This window comes from Anser anser (genome assembly GCF_964211835.1).
Source record: "Anser anser genome assembly, chromosome: 7".
Lineage (NCBI taxonomy): Eukaryota > Metazoa > Chordata > Aves > Anseriformes > Anatidae > Anser > Anser anser.
In genome coordinates this window covers 34,233,052-34,256,286 of record NC_139727.1, presented here as the reverse complement: position 1 = coordinate 34,256,286, position 23,235 = coordinate 34,233,052, and the positions used below count along the sequence as shown (strand labels likewise).

Sequence of the window (23,235 nt, the reverse complement as noted above, 5' to 3'; positions counted from 1 at the left end):
TTTTGTGGTAGTTAATTAAGTGGTCAAGAGTAGTATATGAGGCAATAAAGTCTTCTTTTAGTATTTAGCAGAACCAAAGCCTCTTTATAGGGAACTGACAGTGATGTCATTCTGTTACACTGCGAAACTTGCAGAAACACAGTTGTTAACATGTTTTAAGTTCTGTAATGTTTTTAAACAGGAGAATAACAGTTAAGCTCGTGAAAGAAAATCTTGTAATTAGTATTTGGGCAAAATTAATACGTATAGACCTGTTTTCTCAATTAGCCTCACAGATAACCAAGCAAGGATTTAAAATTCTACTTCCTATCAATAAAATGAACTGGATTCACTCCAAGGTAGAAGACCTTTGTTTCATAGAGAACAAAGATGGAATTTTATGCTATTTTTAGTAGAGTTCATGTTGTGTATCACAGAAAGGTTGAGGCTGCAAGAGACTTCTGGAGATCTTGTAGCCCAACCCCGATGCTCAAGCAGGGTCACCTGGAGCATGTTGCACATGATCCCATCCAGGTGGGCATTGAATATCTGCAGAGAAGGAGATTCCACGACATCTCTTGGCAAACTGTTCCAATGCAAACTATATATATATATATTTTTTAAAAAAATTGTGAACATAAACCAACATAGTAGCTCCAGGACTTTTGCAAGATTGCTTGGGATGTCACTGTAAATTCCTTGGCATAAGTTTTAAATTTCTTGCCTGTACTCAGTAAGCTAAAAACAATGAGTATTATGGATAGCATTTTGGATGTCACTGTTGACTATTTACTGTTAATTAGCTGTCTTTCAGTTTCTGTTTTTATGGGATGACAGCCTGATCACTGCACAGCTTCCTTTGAGTGCTGTCTTACTTGACAGCAAAAAAAGGTACAGTGGTAAACAGCCATGGCATCTGAGTTTGGTCTCTGAATAACTGGAAAGAGGGAGGTTCTGATGTAGGTGTGCTTAGTCCTTACTCTTCCTGAGGACAGCCAGGTCAGATGCCTAAGGCCCCCTACTGTCTCCAGAAGGGTTTGTTGCATCTAGAGGAGATTTCATACAGGTTCACACTGAACACTGGTGCAATGTGCAGCCGTCACGTTGCTAGCACCCAGGCATGAGGAGGCTGAGTACACATACTTTGCCAGCCCACATACGATGCTATAATGCTAGCTTGCTTAATAGGGTTGCGCATCAGATGGCACACCGCAGGGACAGAAGGCAGAGATCTACGGGGAATAAAACCAGGAAGAAATGAAGGGGGTGGAAGGAGTGAATCAGGTGTCCGTCACCCTACAATGACTTGTATTGAGTGGGTAAGTGCTAATAGGTGATACCAATCCTGAACCTTTTCCATATAAACACTTTCCCAAATATATGTCATTTTTCCATTTATATGTTCCAATACAGCAACTACACAATGTTCCCTGTTCACTTACCTATCTTTTTATTGAGATCTTCTCCAGCTTGTGGTAATACATTTCTTTTCTTTCTTCTTCTTCTATTATTCACAGTTAAAGACTTGTACTATATCTCCAAACCTTTCTGATAGATTCCATAGAGAAGAAAACGATTCAGGGGAAAAATCTTTGAATGCATTTTTTGAAAAATATTAGGACTAAAGCTACCTTAAAACTCCCTGCAGGTTTAATGAGAGTGCCTGTTAAATTTTCTGGGTATAGAAGAATAATTTGCTAAACAAAATCCCTGCTATTGTACCTTGGTTGCCTATCTTTTTTTTTCTTTTTTCTTTTAAACTTCAGAATAAATGAAAAAATTGATCTGTGTGGTCACTGAAACATTAAATTGTCTTATCTGTCACTTGTTCAACATTGGCTTCTTAAAAGGGAAAACAACAATCACAATCAGCAGTTTCTCAGTGCCTAGAAGAAAATAGAAGCTATAAATGGACAGATGAATTATGTGCTTCCAGTGGTTTTCAAGGGAAGCATTTACTGAGGGAGAAAATTGTTTTAATCTTATAACAACTAAGGAGTGTGGAGTTTGTAAAAACATGGAACACCTACACATAAACTTAATTTTTGTTGCATAGGAACATATACAAAGTAGCTTTCAACAAAAATGGTTGGGGAAACAAGCTCTTTCATTGTTTGCTATGTTATTTTATATCTTTAACAAATCTCTGTGAAGCACTCAGGGAAACCTAAACACAGTGGGTCAGTTGAGTGTTCAGCCTTAACAGTACTGAAGAAAAAAATAGCAGTGAATCTTCTTTTAAAATGGAAATAAGCATAAATTTGGGTTGTGTGGTGTGAATCTTTTCTTTCCTTATTTTGACAGAGTGGGGGAAAAGAATAGGAGGATGCTAGAATCAAACCCAAACAAAGAGCAGCCTCTGCATTCTTGTTTTTCAGTTTTCTGTCCTGTGTATATGGATTTTGCTAAGGATCAACTGAAGCAAAATACAGATTTGTAAACCTGCCACTAGGAGGCATTTACATCCTCTTGCTTTGGCTAATTAATCCTGGCTATTGGAGAACCCTCTCCCTCCGATTTTTTCCCCTCTTGTCCAGCTGTTTGCATTCAACAGCAAAATGAAACCAAATAAATTCTCAGGAGGGAAAAGATTAGAAAGATTTCATGAATCAGATTTTTCATTGTTGCTTGGAGAAATTAAGTAAATGAAGGCATGGATATCCAAAATAATATAAACTATCAATTATAAAGATAGAAGTATAACCTCTGAATCCCCATGTTAGGATGGGACAGTAATAAGATTCATAATCTGTTCCTTAAAATTAAGTTATTTTTGACTGAAAATCTGGAAGCCAGGTAAGGCTAAGTAAAGTTATCCTTTTTAACATCATTGTAATGTACTGCTAAGGGTAACCATGGGATTTTATTATGGTTGCTCTCTGTGCTGGAGTGAGAGAACTGCTTAATTTACCAGAAATACTGGGAAGAGTATTTACCAGAAATACTGAAGAAGATTGTTGAGGACTGAGAAGTGAGGATGAGCTTTTGTTTTCTGTTCCAATGTGTGTGAATGAGGGGCTGAAAGGTAACTGTTCTGTACAAAACACTGATTTTTGCTTGAGATGGTTTATCTGCCAAATAAATCCAAAAAGTTTCCTTTTTCTGTAGAAGTGTGTGGATGCGTTACTCTGATGTCAGCTGGAAATGTTGATCCCATTTCTACTTCCACTGATGTTAAAGTAGATGTGTAAGATCCACTATTGAGAGCTGTGAGCTAAAGCTAAGAAAGGAGAAGTAAACTGGGGGAAATGATTTTAGAAAGGTGGTTTTGTTCTGGAGAGCTCATGAAGGCTTCCTAACCCTCCTTGCACACAGGGGTACAACTTTACCTACAGCCAAGATGCCAAGCTTGTTCCCACCTGGTTTGTTTTGGCAAAGCCACGCTGTGGGAGGTGGGTGCAGCCTGAGACTCCACTAGTGCAATCACTTTGAAGACAGAGTACAGTTCCTTAAGGATTAGCGAAAGAACAGTAGCAAAAGCTGTTTATAGCTGACGGTAGCATGTGTGAAGATATTTGCATTGTTCCAAATGCACCAAGTAGGATATTATGGGTGGAATATGGCAAATAAAATCAAGGAGGTCATGGGAGCAGGAAGGCTCGACTTGTCTGGTGGAAACAGATAACCAGGGATTCAGTCCTGGTGGGGAATTCTGACAGCTGTTTTTACTTATGGGTTCATTTGACCATAGGCAAAGCCAAGGGGTGAACAGTCTCTGCAGCTTTTTATTTCACCAGAAATAGCAGTCAATAACAGTTTGCTGAAACTACTGTAGCTAGAGAAGAAAAATGCATACAGAGAGCAGATGCATGCTCTGTTCTGCAGTGGTGTGACCAATGACTGCTACAGAAGCTTCAATGTGGGGCTAATTCATGACATATCTGAATTCTCATACAGTTTTCTAAGATGTGGCAGGGGATATTGATACCTACCAGTCTTTGATATATATATTGAATGCTCCAAGCATTTGACTTCTCATTTTCTTATCTTTTCTACAACACATTGCCAGTGCTGAATACGTTATCTGATGGAGAGCAAGACTTACATTTTGGTTAAAGGGTATTTGCACGAATTAGTACTTCAGGTTTTAAACAGAACGTCTGCTTGGGTCTTATCCACTGTCACATACAAAATGACATTTTCAGTTTAATTTTATTTGCTTACTTGGATTAGATGGACTGTATATACTTCCTCGTGTTTTTGTGTTTGCATCTCTGCATTTTCTTTGTTTCATTACATCTAAAGATTTTCCAGCCTAGCTGTTGCTTAAGGATCAGCACATAAAGAAATAGGTGATCTTAAGGTCCCTTCCAACCCAAGCCACTCTATGATTCTCTGAAATGCAATTGCACATTATTAACAGATAGTCAGGCAGTGCAATAGGAATGACTATGTGATATTTACAATCAGAAATCCTCCTTACATATAAGGACTGTGGTTTTCATTTGTAGTGAAAGATGAACTAGTTAATGCCTTAAGGAGCAGATGTCTGTGTTCCAACAGATGTGGTCCTGTAAACAAATTTTGTTTGTCAATGGAGATTCTGCCAAAGGGAGCTCTTCCATCAAATAAACAATAAGATTCTAATTATTGTAAATGTACATCTTATCCATTTTTTTTCCCTCAGCCTTATTTTGCCGGACTTTTTGTCTATATTTGTGAGGAAAAATTTTAAAAGGTGCTAATTTATTATACTTTTGTTTATACAGAGTTATTGTATGGGAATCCCTCAGAAGGTCACATGCATCAGCGGAAGCCTGCTGCATCCCTCACTGTGGAATCAGTGGTACACGTGGCCATACGGAGGCTCTCTGCGTGGAGGTATTTCTCTGTTCTTGGTCTTACTTTCTAAAGGCGATGAAACATCAGACCAGATACAGAAATGTTAGGAATAACCAAACTTCTTGTTAACATACCTGTTGATGAAAAGCAGTGGGAAGGATGATGATGATGAGAAGGGGAGGGAATTAAACATATGGAACAATCTAGCAAACTAGAGTTTGTAAATAACTGCAGCCTTGAGGCTTTTAATATGCCAGTCACCAGCCTTCTCCACTGAGAGTGGCTGAAATGTTTACGGTGCTTTTTTTGGGTGGATGACATTTAAAACCTCAGTCATCCTTTCATTTTAAGTAACTGCACACAAACATGTATTTATGAAATGTAATTTTTGATTGCCACAAAGAGAGACTCAGAAGTAGGTATAAATCATTTCACAAGTGTTACCTTCACCGTAAGTACTTATTGCCTTTAGATCCTGTAAATTGAGGAAAAAAAATCAGAATTCATGTAGTTGTTTCTGTGGTTTTAAGAGATGACCAATAATAGCATATAGGAAAAGGGAAAAGGTAAGGTCAACAAAATCTTTCTTTAGGAAATATTGACCAGATCTCCAAGTTCTCATCCTATTACTTTTTCTTGCAAAAATCTCATGACAAAGTTAAACTTATAATACAGACCTCTTAAGTCACCGCTTTTAGACACGTGAGATTCCACGTGCTGGGGCACACATTTTTGTGAAAGGTTAGGTGATAAGCATATGTCCAGCCATTAAAAAGCTGAGTCCTGCAGCACTTAGCCTTAAGAGGGGAGCACGCCTTCTAGCAGGGCTCGTCAGCACTGGGTCCTGCTAAACAGCATATTCCCCAGCTGCAGTGCCAGCACCATGACCTTTCTTTTGCTCCTTGACCCACACGTCAGATGCAGCTGGTCAGATAATCACAGATCAGACTGACCACCTGCATCTGATGTGTGGGATCCAAAAGTGGGAGAGAGCCATGGTAGTGCCATATAAAAATGTGCAATGCCGGCAGTGACAGAGTGTGATACAAAAGAATGAGTCAGTGCATGAGACTTGACAGGTCTGCTTTATAGCACAGCTGGGGATTCACCAGATCCCACAGCACGGGGAGTGGGAAGGGAAGTGCTTTGTGTGCTGCCAATGCCCCCTCTTTGCAGAACAATCCTTAGAAGTCTGTTTCTGCCTGCATAACTTACCAGCCTACCTAATGAGATTTGCTGTGCAAATGCCACAGCTAAATTTGTCTTACAGATAGTGGGGAAAACACTTTAGTCTAAGAAAACATGATTTTTTGCCTCTTCCCCGTTTGTTTCATAGAGAGCTCTTGTTAAGCATTCAGTTTTTGAGTCAATGTTATCAAAGCTACATGTTTTGACAGGTTCTCTCCTGTGTGTGTGTATATGGAAAGGTTCTTCATGTACCTCCTAAGTTGAGAGATATAATTTGAACAGAGAAAATTATGGTTCATAAAGTGCTCTTGTTAGGTGACATGACTATGCTTAGTCCACTGCAGGACAGCCTACACAGAGAAATGCATATTTCCATACAAATTACAGTATACTGCAGCCAAGAGATCAATTAGAATGTCTGCGACCAAGAACTCTCAAGTGTCTCCATTCAGTCTGCCATTCAAACGAGACGAGAAATGCGTTCAATTGGTGTAAAGAATTTGAACTCTTTCAGGGAATGTGTAGAGACTGCCGGAAAGTGGCATTCCCTGCGGGGTGGGACTTGCAGATTCTGTGAGATCCAGCAGGGAATTTTAAGGGTTCTGTAACCTAACATTTTGTCTCCCGTTGAGAGAACAATTGCAGAACCTGCTGAATATTGTGGAAAAAATGATGATTTTTCATTGGTCAAATATAACCGTTTTTGCTGGCTCTACCATGTGCTTTATCAGTCAACTCAATTGTCTTAAATTGGTATAATTCATTTGAAAGGGACTCAGAGGACCTCACAAGCTATGTTGCAGATACAGTACCAGTATCTCTAGCGGTGAAATGCAGGTCATCTGGAATGAAATGTCATAGGAATGAAACATCATAACTATTTAACAATGCACAGTAACATTTCAAAGAGTAAGACAGGAAATTCATTTAGAAATAAAACAAAAAAAACCTTGAAAATGTGTAAAGTGTATATTTTAAGGGAGATGAGTATGACATTGTCTGCTCATTTGATAACTGCCTTGAGATATTCAGTTGACCAGAAATTCTCAAAAATTGAGCTTAACAATTCAAAATACCTATCTTTCATCAAGATGATCTAAGATCCTTCCCTTTGACTAGATCTGTAAAGTTCAATTCTTACTCAAGTCAATGAAAAGCTCCCCTTGACTTCAGTAAAACAGAAGCAGAAAGCAGTATAAGACATGAAACTTATCCCAGTTTGGGGATATTCTTACTAAATGAGGAAGTCATTGAATGTAATAGAATTTAAATATTAAAAATACCTCTAATAATTATTTCTGTATAATGCAATAATTTGTTATATTATTAATGGCTATGTAGTTTATACTTTAAATAGTACAACATTCATATACATTATAATTTTCTTAAAATATACCTTTTCTATAGTATTTTTTATTTTTATCACAGAATGATTTGAAATATTTTTGCTGCATTTTAAACAAGAATGCTTCTCTCAGGGACTAGTGAAGCTTTTTTTTTTTCATGGCTAGCTTTTGCCCTTTAAATTATTGTTTGACTGTAGGAAATAAGTTAAACTAAACAAAACAATTTATTGTAATAAAAGGTACTGAATAAAAAAAAACTTTTATTCAGATGTAAAATTTTTCATTCGTGATTTATTAAGGGTTTTCTCAGACCCAGGGTTGGTAATGTGAGTCATAAACTTTTGAGAAGGTGCAGGCATTTTCTCTAGGACTCCAAATTTCCTGATAAGCTTTTTAAGTCATTTCCTGAGCCAAAAATTTCATAATATTTTAGGCTGTATCTTCTTGCTGTTTTTGAGATCGCTTTACAAAAGGCCTATTTTTCATGATGATGATATGACTGTGGGGTGTCCAGTTCTGTACAGCCTTCTTCATAAAGGGTATCGGAGCTGTCCTCTGGTAGAAATTGGCTCAGGTGCAATACTACGCATGGGCTTGCAGCGTGTTAGGCCTCGAATTCTCAGAAGCAAGTTGTGTTTAGCAGCTCAGTTGACTCGGGTCAAAACCTTCGCCTCTCCCTCTGAGCCTTTTATGCTACAGAAAGTTCCCCCTGCCTTTGGAGAGGTGTGGGATGACTTTCTTGGCCAGGTCGGGGGAAGGTGATGGGCTGCCAAGCACAGGCTGGGGCAGCAGGCCCATGGACAGGCCTCGGACCAGGCTGGAGGCAGGCCGAGGGTCCCAGGGAGCACAGGGACCTCGATGGGTTATAGCGAGCACCCAGCCTTACCCAGGAGCTGGTGGGTGCATGGTGCCTTAGCTTAGTTTACTTGTCTTCCTTTGCATGCCTGTGGTACATGCACTGCTGATCTTAGTGTTGTACAGTCCTATTTTGCCGCCCCCTCCCCACAGATAACTGGCTTCAGCTCCAGGACGGCCGGTCATTATACAAAGCAACAGGACGCCCTCGTCTGGATTACTGTGTCCAGCTGCAAGGCTTTGTGTAGAAAGTGACACAGAAAGCATCAAACCAAGGGAGGTGGGAAAGACGAGGGAATTCGAAAGGCTTCTTTATACCCTGTGTTTTATGGAAAATAATAGGAAGCATGTAATACAGAATATGTTGAACAACCTGTGGGATATTCCAATGTATCCGTCCTCCCTGTATGACAGCTAAGGGCTGCACTGTAAAATTGAAAGGAAAATGAATATATAAAAGCCATGAATTTTACACTTTTATATATATTTGTGTGTATATATATGCCAGAAGGAAAACAGATTTGATTTCTGATGAACATTAGATCAGAAATATATATAGCAAGACATAACGTAAGTACATTCATGATTGGGTCAGGAAGACCTTTTTCCATGGATGTGCAATAACAAATACCTAGAGTGAGCTTTGAACTCTGTCTTCTACAAGCAAATTGCTTCTTATTTGAAAGTAGCAAACTGAGTATTGCTTAGATGCTGCTGCAATCCTCATGAACAGACAGCCTTTTAAATCAACCCCCTGCTTCTAACTGTGCAGTTACAGCCATGAGTCTGTACCTGTGACAGCCTCCCATGTCAGTCAAATTCTTAAAGAAGACTATCCTAGATAAAATGCTACATTAGGCTCTTGACGTTCCTGGACAAAATTGACTTCCTAGCACTGTGAAGCCAGATGGATTTCTTTTATCAGGTTTAGCTGTTTAAAAAAAAAAAAAAAAAAGTCTGCATGGAAGGACAAGAAGTAGAGTGACTTTTACCAACCGTTTATCATTGGATTGGCCAGAAACCTTGCATGAGTGTTTCAAAGGGAGGAAGTGGCAGTAGTGGAATACAGAAATTGAGGTGTGGTCTTGCTATTCTGTTGATAAATCCAACAGCAGATGCACTAAGAAGTATTTGCTTTTCAGTCCTTTCCCCTAAATTTAATCTTCATCATAATTAGTACCTACGTGAGATTTCCTTTCCTAGTGCAGCTCTGTCTAAGCCCAGAGCTCTGAGCAATGCAAGGGAAGTGCCTGAGGGACTTTCAGTGGGTTGGCTCACTGGGATCCGTAGCAGAACACTTGGGGTTCAGACAGCAAGGTACTGCTAGAAGATAAAGGATTGAGTGCATGTCTAGGAGACCATCTTCTCTTTCTCAACTCACAGAAGCAACTGAACATGAGATTGATGAAGTTAGCTGTATAAACACACACTGAACGTGGATATTACGTAAAGGCAGTCACTTTGAAATTGCCTGGTCACAGCTGGATGATCTTTGAACTAATTATAATTAGCTAAGTGTACTGTGTATACTAAGTGTACAATGTAGTCATGAGCAGAACTGGTAAATCCTGTGTTGGCATTCCTGCAAAGGATATCACAATGGAATACAAGGGTTATTAAAATTTAATTATTTCAAGAACTCATCTCTTTTGGATTAAAGAAAACGGGAGGGTGGCAGTGATCTGAATTAGAATCAGTCCACTATTAAAATAAAACAATCAAAATACAGTACATTTTGAAGAATTTTATTGAAAAAAAATTCAACTTTAATTCAAAGGGTGAATCAAGTTATGTACTTCCTTTTTTAAAAATGGAATGGTGTAGCTTTCAATAAATAACCTGAAAACTTAAAGTTTATATTTTATTAGCTTCCTAGAAATTAAAGCTATGAAAAATTTATGAAATCATCCTAGGATTATTGCATCCTAGGATTATTGCATCCTAGGTGTATTTTAATATTGTCGTTGATGTGATGAACCACACGATGGCAGTGCATTGTTGGATAAAGATTAGGAGTCTGCTAACCTAATCAGAAGACCAACCTTGTGGGTTATACTTTTGCATAGTGTTACAGAAACTTTTTTCTTTTGGGGTCATTGAATCCTAATTTTAGCACAAGACTGATTTTCCCAAGGATCTGGTTAAATATATCCACAAATAAACTCTTTTAAAAACAACAGAAGCTTCTTTCAAATAAACCCAAGAGCGTAAGAGTGAATTGAAGAGGTTTCAGCCTCTTCTAGATTCCAAATTCTATGACCTTGTGAGCAGAAGATCATCTTTGAATGTAAAATATAACTCCATGTTTCCACTCCTGATGAAGCCAATATTGAAACGGTTGTTGTATTTAGTGAGAATTGGATTAGCTTTATAATTAGGGACATCAAAGAAAGATCACACTTCTAATGTGCTTTGTAAGAAGCACCACAGAACAGCCTTTGAAGGGTCACTTGGAAGAGTCTGGGTCAATACATGTGACTCTTTCAAAAGGTGTGCACTCTAGTTTCATCTGAGGCCAGCGCCTCTCTTGAGGTGCAGAAAGAAGCAGCAATTAACTCACTGCAGATAAGAAGAAATAGTGTCTGAGTGCTTAGAGTCTGATCTTTCCTCAGCGCCAACTATTAGTAACTGCTAAACTGAGCATTTCATGCAAGCTAAGTTTTTGTACGTGACCTTTTGCTTTGGTCATTAACTGCTGAGTCAAGCACCCTCTGCATTGGCTCTGGCTGTTCCTGTAAAGCAAAAAAAAAAAAAAAGGAAGGTGGGAAGAGAATGATACTGCAAAATTGCACTGTCTTATTTATCTATTTATTTATTTTTCAAAAATTATCATACCCATAATCCACAGCATGAATTTAAAACCATTGCAAAACAAACAACAGCACCAAAAAAAGCAAGAAATATGCCAGGGTTTTAAATGGGAAACACCCCATCTCCCCCCATTTGTTGAAATTTTCCTTTATTCTAATGTGTGAAGAATGAGCGTCATGGTGTGGTTTGACAGTCAGTTGCGTTCTGGAAGATTAGGGGCGAAACAAATTCCAGAACTGGGACTCCTTCCCTTCCCCCTTCTGAATGAAGGGCTGGTAGCTTAATGCTTTGTCTTAGCTCTTACACAGTGAAGTGAGAGAGGCTGTTTCTGAGGTAACCACGCTGGTCATTTTGGCTGAGATTTTCAAAGGTGTGTAAAATTTTTGAACTTTATCTCCCACTGAGCTTATCTTTCGTTAGGAGCCATAGAAGAATCCCAGCTTTGTGGTTTTACAGACAATTATTTAAATACAGATGTTAATTGAAGAACTTGCACAGTTGCAGTCAATATTAGCTATATGTCTGACATTTTGCAAAGAGCATGGACTGCTGATTACACTGTGCAAGCAGGGCATCTCATAAGGTTTGTGAGCTGCTTAGGCCATGTTTTTTTTTCATGATAGGACCTTGGGGAGTGGCTGCAGGCTGGGTGAATAGCTGACAGTAGCAGCCAGCTTCCATCTGCTCTTCCTTCCTAGGTGACACCCCACAATTTCCAAGGATGCATGACAGGCAAGGAGCTCAGTGTCCTCCAGAAAACAAAACAAAATCAGCAGCTAGAAACAGGTTGCATGAGCTGCTAAGGGAGCACACCTGTGCCCTGCTGCTATCTGTCCCAAACTCACATACAGGCACAGAGCAGTTTCAGGCCACGGACAACACTTCATCTATGCAGGTGCAGTGAAACTAGAGCTTCCAAGAAGCACGGACATGCTGTATGGTTAGCTACAGTGTGCCAGAACCCAGCAAATGCCATTCTCTGGCAGCACGTGTGTGATATGTTCCCTTGGAAAAACTGGACACTTCTAAACCAGCTGAAGAGGTTGCCATGAAGCTGTTCTTTAAGCCCAGAAAGTTATTTCCAGTCTGTTATACCTCTTGATGCTAGCCTTTAAGAAAATTTTCAAATACTTTGTGGTGTGTAGCATATTCCTCTTCATCCTGTTACACCTTTTTTAGTTGTAGTAAAAAATTACCTCACACTACTCTGAACGTGACTCCATATTTTTTAGATTCTTGTCAAATGTTAGGTACCGCTAGTTACACTCATGTTAGTTAGCCACTGCTATCTGAAAGTAATTAAATATGTACTACTCAGGCACCTTATTCATTTTTACTTCTCTCTGAATGCCCTCCAAATAGGCTTTGTTACAGTCTTAAAGATTAACAACAAGGATTTAATCCTGTTTCGCAATTTCCAAGTCATCTTAATGTAGCTCTACAAATAACTAGTAACATGAAGACAATAGCAGGTCCAGCAAAAGATTAAAAGAGCAACATGATTCTGAATAAGCTGTAAGTGTTTGTAAGAAATAATTTTTTTAGTTGCTCTTTTGGCTTAAGACACATCTGGGAAAAACAGCAATGCTAATGTGTTTCATAGGAAAAAAAATGGCATTTAGAGTTTTCAACAAATGGAATCTGTGTGACTACTGATATGAAAAGCAAAATGTGTATTTGATAAAAGTAAGAACAAAGTATGTTTATCTGTAGAAAACTTTGATGTTTATTTCAATAGAGGTTTTCCGAAAAAAGGTGAAAATTTGCGCTTCTGAAAATCTTTTCTGTACCAAAAGGCAACAAGGAGCTGTTGATATAGTTTTTTACCGATATTTGTTTATGCACGTAGTTATATATTAGACACAGGCAATTTTCTATGTTGGCTTAGGGAAGGTCAGGTCTTTCCCATTCATGTGGAGCTGGAGGCTATTCATTCATTCCCTGTCATTACTTGAGAATTTTTCATTGTCTTGAATGGCAAAAGTTTGCAGGTGGCAAAAACAGCAGACACCTTCTGGTGCATTTCTGAGCTGACACAAGTTATTCAAGTGGGAGGGTGAATAGTTTCTGCCCCATGGTGAAGCTGTCTTTTTTTTTTTTTCTTACTCCCCAAACTACTGTAGTGTGTAATTAGGACTTCAAATTTGTATTTTTATCATAAGCAAGGAAAACAATCAGCATTTAGCAAAAGAAACAATATACAAGATAAAATATTAACTGTAATAAAAGCATGTCATAAGGTAGCACTGCTATATTTTATGGTAGCCCTTGGACATAAGTTTCAAGCACATTATACATTCTGTGACATGTCTTCTATATGTCTTTTCTGATATATTTGTGCTGGTAAACCTAATTCCAGTCTCTCGACACAGCTACAACACATAACTGCCATACATTCTAACGCTGAAAATAAATAAAGAAGAAAAATGTTAATAAAAGCTAAATAATTTTAAATGAAAACTTTAGGATAGTCAGTAAAATCCAGAAATTAGGATTTCAGGGCAGATGCTTGTCTGTCAGTGATTGCTACCTCTGAATGCCAGACATTTTTGGTTCCCTTAGCTAGCTGCTTTTTGTTCTCAAAACTTTCTGTAAGAATTGTCTGGCTGCTGAAATGGACCTGTTAGTTAGAGGGTGGGTGTTTGCTGTTCCTTGCTTGGGCCTAAGTAAATGTCTCTTGTCTGCACAAAAGTGCTTCCAGAAATACACAGGACATCTTCAAGAAATAGAGAAGTTATTAGTGTCACCCTTGATTTTGTATTCATACCAGAGCCTCTTCCTATACTAACCTGCTAATGTGTGCAAAGTATGATTTTGATGTGTATATTATTGTAGGGCAAGGGATAATTTTGGCAGTTGACTAGCCATTGCCTGTTTGGGAACGTTCTGTCTCACCATTTGATATTCTTCTAGCATGTCATTTCTTCCAGCTTCTTGGCTTACGTACATAGCTTGTTTGTAATTCTTCGGGATACCTTCTGGTTATAGACATTTGTTAGATGTTGGAATTAAGGTTCTCTCTTCTGCCCTTGAATACTACCTGGGGAGTCAAATCAGGCTCTTAGAGTTACTAGTCTTACAATGGAAAATCTTTTAATCTGCCATGCTTGGGGGGATTTTTAATCTTTCCTATTTCTACTGACTTTTTCCCAAGCCTTCTAAGAGATCATCGTGTAGCCTGGATGTGCTTTGTTTGAATGAATATGGTAAATTATTTTATTTAAATAAGAAATGTTGAACTCTGAGGCACTATTTGTTCTCAATTAACATGAAATAATTTTATGAAAAAACTGTGATTTGCAATCTATTATTGTACTATTAAGTTGATGAGTTGTGTGTCAACAAAGCATTCTCCTAAAGTTGTCTGTCAGCTCTGTCCAATCCCAATCTTAACAATTTCCTGTTATGTGGAAAAATGTCTTTTAGTCATTCTTATCATGCACTTTGAACCCTACTCAGTTCTTATACAATTTATGTGACAGTATGAACTGAACACTTCTCCAGGTCAGTGTCGTGTTTAAGAGCTTTGTATCTGAGGCGTAATTTTTTAATTCTGTTCCCCATACATCTTAGCCTTTTATTTATTTATTGATAGCAGCTGAGCAGTACGTGCTTCACCAGTGACAACGTGCTTTTTTGTTGTTGTTGTTGGGAACACTTCAGAATTTAGCAGTGTGTACAGGATATTCACATTATACCCCTGAAGTTACCTTGCATTTGTTTTCCTCTTGCATTGTAGGACGCTGTTACTAATCCAGAATGAAATCATCATACATTACGAGTGTCTCCTGATTTTAGCTATGCATCATATTTCATAGTGTTGTTTGTATGAAACACTGTATTTGTGTTTCTGTAACACTGGGAATAAAACAATGAAATTGCTTCAGATTTACACTCCTAAAATTGTAAGCAGAATTTGATTGATTTCCTCCACAAAGTGAAGCTTGCACATTAACTTGGCTAAAGAAAAAGGTCATATCAAAGGGCACAAATTAATCAGCTGGGACAGTGCCATTAGCTATGCACTAAGCACTGGCTGTGTATTTCTGCAGCTCCTAGCCTAAATTTTTTTTGACATGTTGAGCACCATGCATGGGGATGCTGAAAAAGCAGGGATAGTAAGAACAACACTGAGAAGGTCTGAATATTTTGTCAGTGATTGAGTGCTTATAGACTTTTGTGAAAAGCACTGAATGAAGTCTTGAGGCTACTTCACTTACACACAAGGATAAAAGGTAAGCTAAAGATACAGATTTGCTGTAAAACTCAGGCCTTGGGACAAACAGGGTTTGGGTTGAGCAGTGTGGCATCTTTTGTTGCCCTTGTGAAATGTGGGGACGCGATCACAGATTTGTTCTCTCCGATCAGTTTAGCTTTTATTTTAGATTTCTGCTGATTGTTCTTGCATTCGGGTTTTGTGTGTGGTTTTGCTTCTGTTTACAAGATGTGTCCAGTTCCTCACCAACATTGGCAATTGTGGTTTTGGATCCTAATTGGACCTGTGTTATGTGTTTGGGCCTAAAGGGGCAAATCAAAATAACATTTGTTTAAGAATGTTACCGGGTTCAGGTTTGTCTGTCAAGTCAAAGTCTGTGTACAGTTGTTTTCCATTTTGTTCTCGCCTGAGTGTGTTTAACTTCCATTGGCTTTAAAGAGGGTCATGCAAGGTTGTTAAGGGACAAAACAAGCACTGCACAAATGAAATAGATAATGAGAGTGGAGTTTCTGAAGATGATGTTGTGCCATTCTGAAGATGTCCTTGGCTGTTTCAGAATGCTTAGATAGCAAGAGCCGCCAGGAATGCTTTTATCATCTGTGCTTGCCCAAGAGTCTGCAACCTTTCCTTTCAGATGCTGGCCTTACACAGTTTTCTGTGCCTCTGTCACCTCTTGAGTAGATTAGTGTAGTACACGGTATCTTGAATAATGCACTGCAGTCATTGGAAGCTTTGGCTGCTGTGGAAAGTGGTTGCTGCCTTATTTGAAGAGGTTGATTCAAGTGTTCAAAGTCCTGAACAGTTTGAATCCAGCATGAGTTTGAAATCATCTGTCTGGAAGGCCTAACTGCAGGAGCTGATGTAACTGCAAGAGCACAGGATTATAGCCTCACCCTTTCTCCCTCCTCTGAATCTTAAGGGAATTAGATACAAGGAGTTAGGGATCCTTGACCCCGTTGACATGGGGTCATTGACATAGCTTCCATCTTTTGCACATTTGAGCTTTTGATCACAGCATATTTTTCTAGTCACATAAGGTTTTCCTGAAGAAATGATTGATTTCAGTAGGAAGGAGAGAGGAGCCTTTATTGATGAAGCTGCAGAGTTTAATTTGGGCCTTTTTAGCAGAGTTTCGTAGCTCCTGCCTGCTGGTTTGTGGGGATGGCTGTCATGCAAACAAGTATGAAGTTCTGGTCAAACTTTTTTCTTGTACTGCAAAACTACATGCCCTTGTTCCCCATTGGTTACTTTTAAAATATAAATCTACATTTGCTTTAAGCTTTGTATCATAAGCCTATTTAAAATAGGTCTGTATATTAAATCTGGCATCTCTGCAGTACTGGAGTGTGTACTTCAGATTATGTTACACTGCAGAACCAAGCAGTGGAGACAGCCTGGCAGTTTACCTGAAAAAAAATACTAAGGAGGTAAGTATCCCTCAGTAGGTTCACGCTATGTTGTCCCCCCTCTTTCCAGATTCAAGGTGTCTTGCATTGCCACTAACAACCTCTTCTGAATTCTGAACGGACTTTGTGTTTTAGAGAGTGTTTAGGAGATCTTGGCCCTAAAGAAGTGTTTTCAATAGACCTTTAAAGGCATTTGAACACCTCAGTGCCTGTCTCCCACGAGCCTTGCAGCCAGATGGAGTCCTCAGCTCCAGCAATCCCTCAAGCATTTATAGGGAAGAGATGGGCAACCAAAGTCCTCACAAATGTCAGCTGTGTGGAGAGAAAATCTTACTAGGCCAAGACAGTAACAGCAACTGTGATAGGACTAAGATGGTCTCTGGGCAAGCAGGCACTTCCTGGGGGATTCCCAGACATGGAATTTTATCTGGAGTTAGAGGCTTTTGTCTAAACGAGCACCGTGAGTGTGTGAACAAGCTGCACGAAGAAAATGGTAAACGAGCATACAGAATGCTGAGAACTCCTGAGAATGACTTGGAAAGGTCTTGAGCTTCGGTATCCCTCTTGCAAGAGAAAGTTTGTCTCTTTGTCAGAACACCCATTTGTCTGAAAGCAAGGAAAAATAGGCACTGGTTTCTTCCACTGTGTATGTCTGTACAGCGAGTCACCTTTTGGCTTTGGCATGCTCAGAGCACCTGAAAGGATCAGAAGGAGCTAGCAGTGAAAACATGGGAACTTGTACTCTTAAAATACTGTTTCTGAACCCAAGACATCAGCTAGAGCTGAAGCTGCAGGCAGATTACTAGCTGTGAAGGAATAGCAGCATCTGCCAGTTGGCAATAACTTAGGTACCTGCACGCTTAGAAATACGCTAATGTAGCACTACGAGAAAACAGTGATCCCTAAAAGATGAATGAGAGCCTCGAAAGGGGCTGATCCATAGCTCCTGGTGCCCCTACTCGGCTGTGCTGGTTGAGAAGGGCCAGCCAAGCACTACAATCCAAAAAGCCTTTGACAAGGAGATTCAGCAGTGAATTGAAAAGATCTATGATTGCAGCTATTCATTCAGAATTGTTTTGCCTGTAAACAATATCACATCAGAAGGGAGTTATGGTATGCATCCATGTAAAACTTGTTCATACATACCACAAAAAATTTCACATTTAAGTACAACTGATTCCCTTCTTTGTTGATAGTAACTGCATGTCCTTAAAACTGTAAGTCCTTAAAAGTCCTTGAAATTTCAAATACCTATGTTATAAACCGTTTGGAGGAGCATGGACTCCCAGGCCGCCCAGCGCTGTTTTGCTTGCTGATCGCTTACTCAATAAACTAATTCTTTCTGGCTAACAGAGTAATTTATAACACCTATAGGAAGACAGTTTTAAGAGAACTATCTCAAGGTAAATTTAGTATTTGTTCCAGCAAATATCCTTATAATTGCAAGCAGAGCATAAAATCTTACAGAAGCTCTCCACACACACGGATGCACAAGAACATACATTACAGGGGGAAATGTTTGTGCCAATGGGTTTGTCAAAGGACCTAGAAATGGAGACAGCTTTCCGGCTGGCTTTGCAAAGCAATTTTACGATTATCTCCTTTGATTTTTCAATGAAGGTTAGGTGTCTGGCTGAATTTGAAAATAAAGATGGTCATCTAGCTATCTGCGAGTGCTCTAAATACTAGATATTTCCTCTTTCAAATGTTGAGTTTCTGCATCTCAGAGAAAGCAGCAGCAAGTTAGACTCTTTGAAACTCTAAAATTAACCATTCAGAATTAGAGTGCTTCTGAACTATTGTTTTCCCTAGCTTAGTGAGAGATGGCGAGTCCTCACAGCACCCATGCGGTGCTATGGAAAACAAGTTATGGATGCCTGTGAAAAACTGACTTTAAAATCTCTTGTTTGAGTTGCTTCGAGTGCAAAATTGAGATGATGAGAGTTAAGTGTGCTGCTTTTGTAGTAATTTAATATCTAGCGCTGAAAAGCTTGAACCAGGAAGGCTGACCATAAATAGCCATTCACGGCAATGTTTGCATTGTTCACGTGCCCATTGTCTGCATAGGCAGTTTACAACTGGGAATACAATTTTAAGTTAATGTTATTCCAGACTCATTTATCTGCCAAAAATACTCCTCAGATCTTGCATCAGCGAACAGGAAGATGTATTTGATACAAGCACCCTATTTTCCCTGTAGCTATATACAGTATTTCATGTCTTATTAACATAATATATCCACAGTGAAGTTTATAGGCCTTGACGGATAGCACCTCGGGTGAGAAAAAGGATGACAGAGAAAATTTACTTTTACAGCGTCCGTCTTTCTGGATCTGTTCTTGGACAGCTTGACACCAAAGGCTATAAACATAGACTGGAATCCAAAACCTTTTCTGCGGTGACCTTGTTTTAGAAAACACTTTTCTTACCTCCTCCTGCTTATTTCTCTCTCGGCAGTCACTCCTTGTGGTACATTCCTTGCCATGTGATCCTTCTGTTTCTTGAGCAATGCCTTCATTTTTTTTTGTGTTGTTTACTACCTGTTTTTATTTAAATCATGCAATCTGAAGACCTACTTTATGCTGGTACACAAATTGTGTTAGTGAACCATTTGATTTGGTGTAGGCTTGTCTCCTCCTTTTCTTTTCTGTTTCTTTGGCAGAAAGCTTTTCCGGGAGGAGAGCTGTGCCTATATCAAGCACTGCATTAAATTATACTTTAGTGGCAGTAGTTTGGTACATTCAAATTTAAAATTGCCCATTCTTTATATTAGTAAAAGAAGGTCACTACTGTCTAAATAACAGAGCAGTCATATGCAAGCTCAAGGCAAAGGATTGAAAATATGGACTCAGCCAAAAATATAGTCCTCCGAAAGAGAGATGTCAAATGGATTTAAACAGTATTTTTACACATTTCACTATTTATAAACAGTATCAAGTACTACTTTTCACGTGAAAGGTTATGCTGCCGTTCTAAACAAACTGAATACAGCTTGCTTTAGTGATGGCTTTTATGTTGTGCTTGCTCCTTGTCAATATGACATTTTTTCTGCTGAACTGATTTTAAAGAAGCACCTACATTTACTTTCACTGCCCTTTGTTTCAAAGAGAGGACAACAAGGATGAACAAAGATCATCTGAGGTGTGAACACATTAATCTCTGTGCATTTGATCTGTTTGGGCTTCCAAATGTCCTTGCTCAGACCTGCTGTTGTTGCCTGATCCTGAAAACAATCTAGTCTCCCTCTCAGCATGTTCTGTCCTCATGTTTTCTTAAAACCAAAAAAACAAACAAACAAAAAAAACAAAACAAACAAACAAACAAAAAAACTATTATGTAGACCTCTTAAAACATCTGAATCCAAATTTTGTGACAGTCATACTGGTGCTGTAGACAATCAGTTTCTGTGTAACAGCACTGATTAATGAAGTGTGAACTCAAGAATATTGGAAATATTAGTAAACATTACATCCACTGTTACAGATTCCAGATATGGGGACAGCTATCGTCAGTGTTTGGTGGCCCGATTTAAAAATAATTGAAACCAATGGGAAATTTTCCATTGGTTTGAAAAGACTTCAGATCCAGCTGAAAGAAGCTGTGATCACAGTTGCCATCATGTCTTAAGTGCAAAAAGGAATGGGCATATTTTTGGGGTCAGTGAAAATTCCCATTTTATAAGATACATATGCATGCATAGTATACTAAAATAATTACTTTTGACTTTTCCAAAATGATAATTTTCACCAATAAATAAATAAATAAATAACAAATTTTATTGCAAATAATGGGGTCAATATTATGTGATGATTCTTTTGCAATGAAATAGAAAATTAAAATGATTATATTTCTTCAAGGAATTAAGACAGCTTTATGGCAATTAAGTTTTAAAAAGGGGCAACATTTAAAGTGTTAGTTTTTCTCCTAAACAAATTCTTGGTTTATTCAATTACCAGGACCAAGCACTTCAGCAATGATTTAGCCTAAACACTTAGAGGAATGTCAACAAGATTCTTTTCTGCTGGCAAAGAAGACTGAAATAATAAATCATTATTGAAAATACCACAAGCAAAATCAACAGATTTTTTTTTAAGAGGAAGGATGTTTCTTGCATTGTATGTTCCACTTGAAAGATTTTGGTGCAGATTGTTGTATTTAAATGAAAATGGACAAATAACAGCATTCTCCAAGTCACTGCTTTGTTTCATCAAAGCAAGATTTGAATTACCGTTTCCGATTTCAATTACTTTTGTAAGCCAGTAGAGCTCTGCTGTCTTCTTTCTTTATCTATGATTGAATTCTGAAGACAGGGACAGACTGTATTCTTGTTTACATTTGTGTAAATACAGGAAATAGCTTATTTTTGTTTCTATTTTTTATGTACCCAGTGTAGTAATTAAATCAACATTCGTTTATAGAAACTGTTTCAGTGATGTTAATCTTGTATAAGATGAACTACTTTTCTTAAAAAGAGTCCTATCTTTGTAATATGATTGTTGAGCTGTTAGTTATTACATAGTTTGACTTTTTAATTACTTACTGCCGCTCAAAATAATTCCTCACCTTTACAGGAATAATATGACTTACAGATTCATAACCTTCATTTTTGCATACTAGACTCCATGGTTAGAAATCCTCAAAAACTGGTGTCAGTGTCTTCCTTCAGAAAGGATTTACAACCAGTGATAGAGTGGTATAATCTTATGGAATTGGCATCCCTTTGGTGACAACGAAGAAAAAAACATCAGAGGTCTCATCTGTCTCATGCTGAGATAGATATCAAGATAGCAAGCGGAAAGCCTCCCTCTGTTCATTTGGGATATTAGATACTTTCATTTATGGACTTGTGCCCTCATTAAGGATTCCAAAAATAGAAGCATGTGGTAGTTAAAAAAGAACGTGCAGAGACAAGTGGCACATTAAGATTTTGAGGAAATGTTGGTGATACTCAAGATACTGTTATTTTCAGATATTTTAGGCAAAAGTAAATATTTTACTCAGTCACTGACTGATTTAGTCCTTTAATTTTTCCAAATGTGTTAGTTATCGGAATGTTCTTAAATGTTTTGTAAGAACATATTTCAACAAGGGGATTCATACTAACATACCCACTTCCACTACATCTCGGAGTATTTCTATTTTTTTCTTATCTGTGTAATTTACTATACTTTGTCTACCAATGACTGAATAAATAGTACCATTGTAAGTCCTAAGTATAATTTCTGTAAATATATATATTTTAAAGTTATTCTCTGAAAAAAAAAAATCTAACATCACTTATATTTGAATATTACGTTTCAAGATCCTTTCTAAGGCATGTCTTTATAAGAGACCTTTAAGAGTTTAGACTTTTCTTTTTGGAGAATATACTTAGAAGCAAAAATCAAATCATACAATGTTTGTGTGCATGAAATTTTAAAGGTTGTAAAGCCTATGAAAACATGTATATTATAGTAAAAACATTTCCAGTATTCACTAGGCACCTCTTTTGAGTGTCAGAGGGCTTTGGGTTATTTTTCATTTCCCTTCAAAATCTAAAACGTTTAGCAGCCCTGCTACCTTGCTGAATTGGAGGTTAGTGAATTCATTAAGATTTACTCCAGTAAGTAATCAATGTGTTCAGCCTAAGGTGTAGGTATAGATTCCCCTGTGTACTTCAAATAGTTTCTTGTAAAGCCGATCATGTCATTTATTGTTTGCTCTATGACTTTGTTAGGCTGCTTTAGCATTTCTTCAGTTGGCCTCTAAGCTTCTTTTATTCCTCTCTACATGCGTCTGTCTGCGACCTCTTCTGCCTCCCAGATACAGGGTGAGATGGATGTAATCAAAAGGGCGTTGTAGAGCCGACTCTTCTGATCCGTTCTGTACTTATCCTGATGATCTAGGTTGACATCCTTATATTTACATATTTGCCACATGGTTTCTCAAATGGCTTAGGAAAAAAACCACCCGTAACCAACCTGACATGTACCTACATAAAACCGCAGGGACAGTTTCCCTATGAGTAATGAATCCGTGGAAACTGCGTATCCTTCTAGTTTCAAATTTTCCCCTTGGATAAAGTTTATTTGGAGCATCGTGTCAGTTGTGCTGCCTATCTTTCAACATGTTGCCTTTTCTTTCTACTATTTAATTGGACCACAGGAACTGGACCAGGTAGGAGCCTGGTAACTGTCTTATATTTGATATATTTCTGTGATGACGTTTTTATGTATCACAGGTGCACAATGAGAGATTATGCTCCTCTGTGACTTGTCAAGGCTGATAATTTTCTGAGTTGGCTCTCCTTTACACTGTCAAATTCGTTATAATCAGTCTGGTACAGGATATTTTTAAGGACCAAATTACTACTCGCACTGCAAATAACACTGCTATTTTGGTATTGCCATTTAATTCAGTGAAGCAGTCTGCAAAGTATGGCTGTACACAGTAACACCTGGACATGCCTCCTGAGGGGTACAATGTATTCCCTTGAGCAGAGGTCAGAAGAAGTAGGGTATCCAGGATTTTGGCCTGCCCAAAATGGAGTTCCTCATTTTTGCAGGTGGCTGCCACTTTTTTTTGTAGTCACCTGCCGCTTCTGTTCACTTCAGTGGAGACTGATGTGCTCATTACTTATTTAATCACTGTGTATGTTCACAGGAACCAGATA

At 38.3% G+C, this 23,235-nt stretch overlaps 1 protein-coding gene across 1 annotated transcript in view; it reads left to right on the top strand.

Moving 5' to 3' along the window:
- The first annotated feature begins 1,133 nt into the window (after positions 1-1,133).
- HSPA12A (heat shock protein family A (Hsp70) member 12A) overlaps positions 1,134-23,235 on the top strand; it is an 88,392-nt gene continuing 66,290 nt past the window's right edge. The window contains exons 1-2 of the mRNA XM_083844140.1: positions 1,134-1,298; positions 4,689-4,800. Of these exons, the coding sequence (XP_083700266.1) occupies positions 1,149-1,298; positions 4,689-4,800 (262 nt within the window). The 5' untranslated portion in view covers positions 1,134-1,148. The remainder of the gene's footprint in view (positions 1,299-4,688; positions 4,801-23,235) is intronic.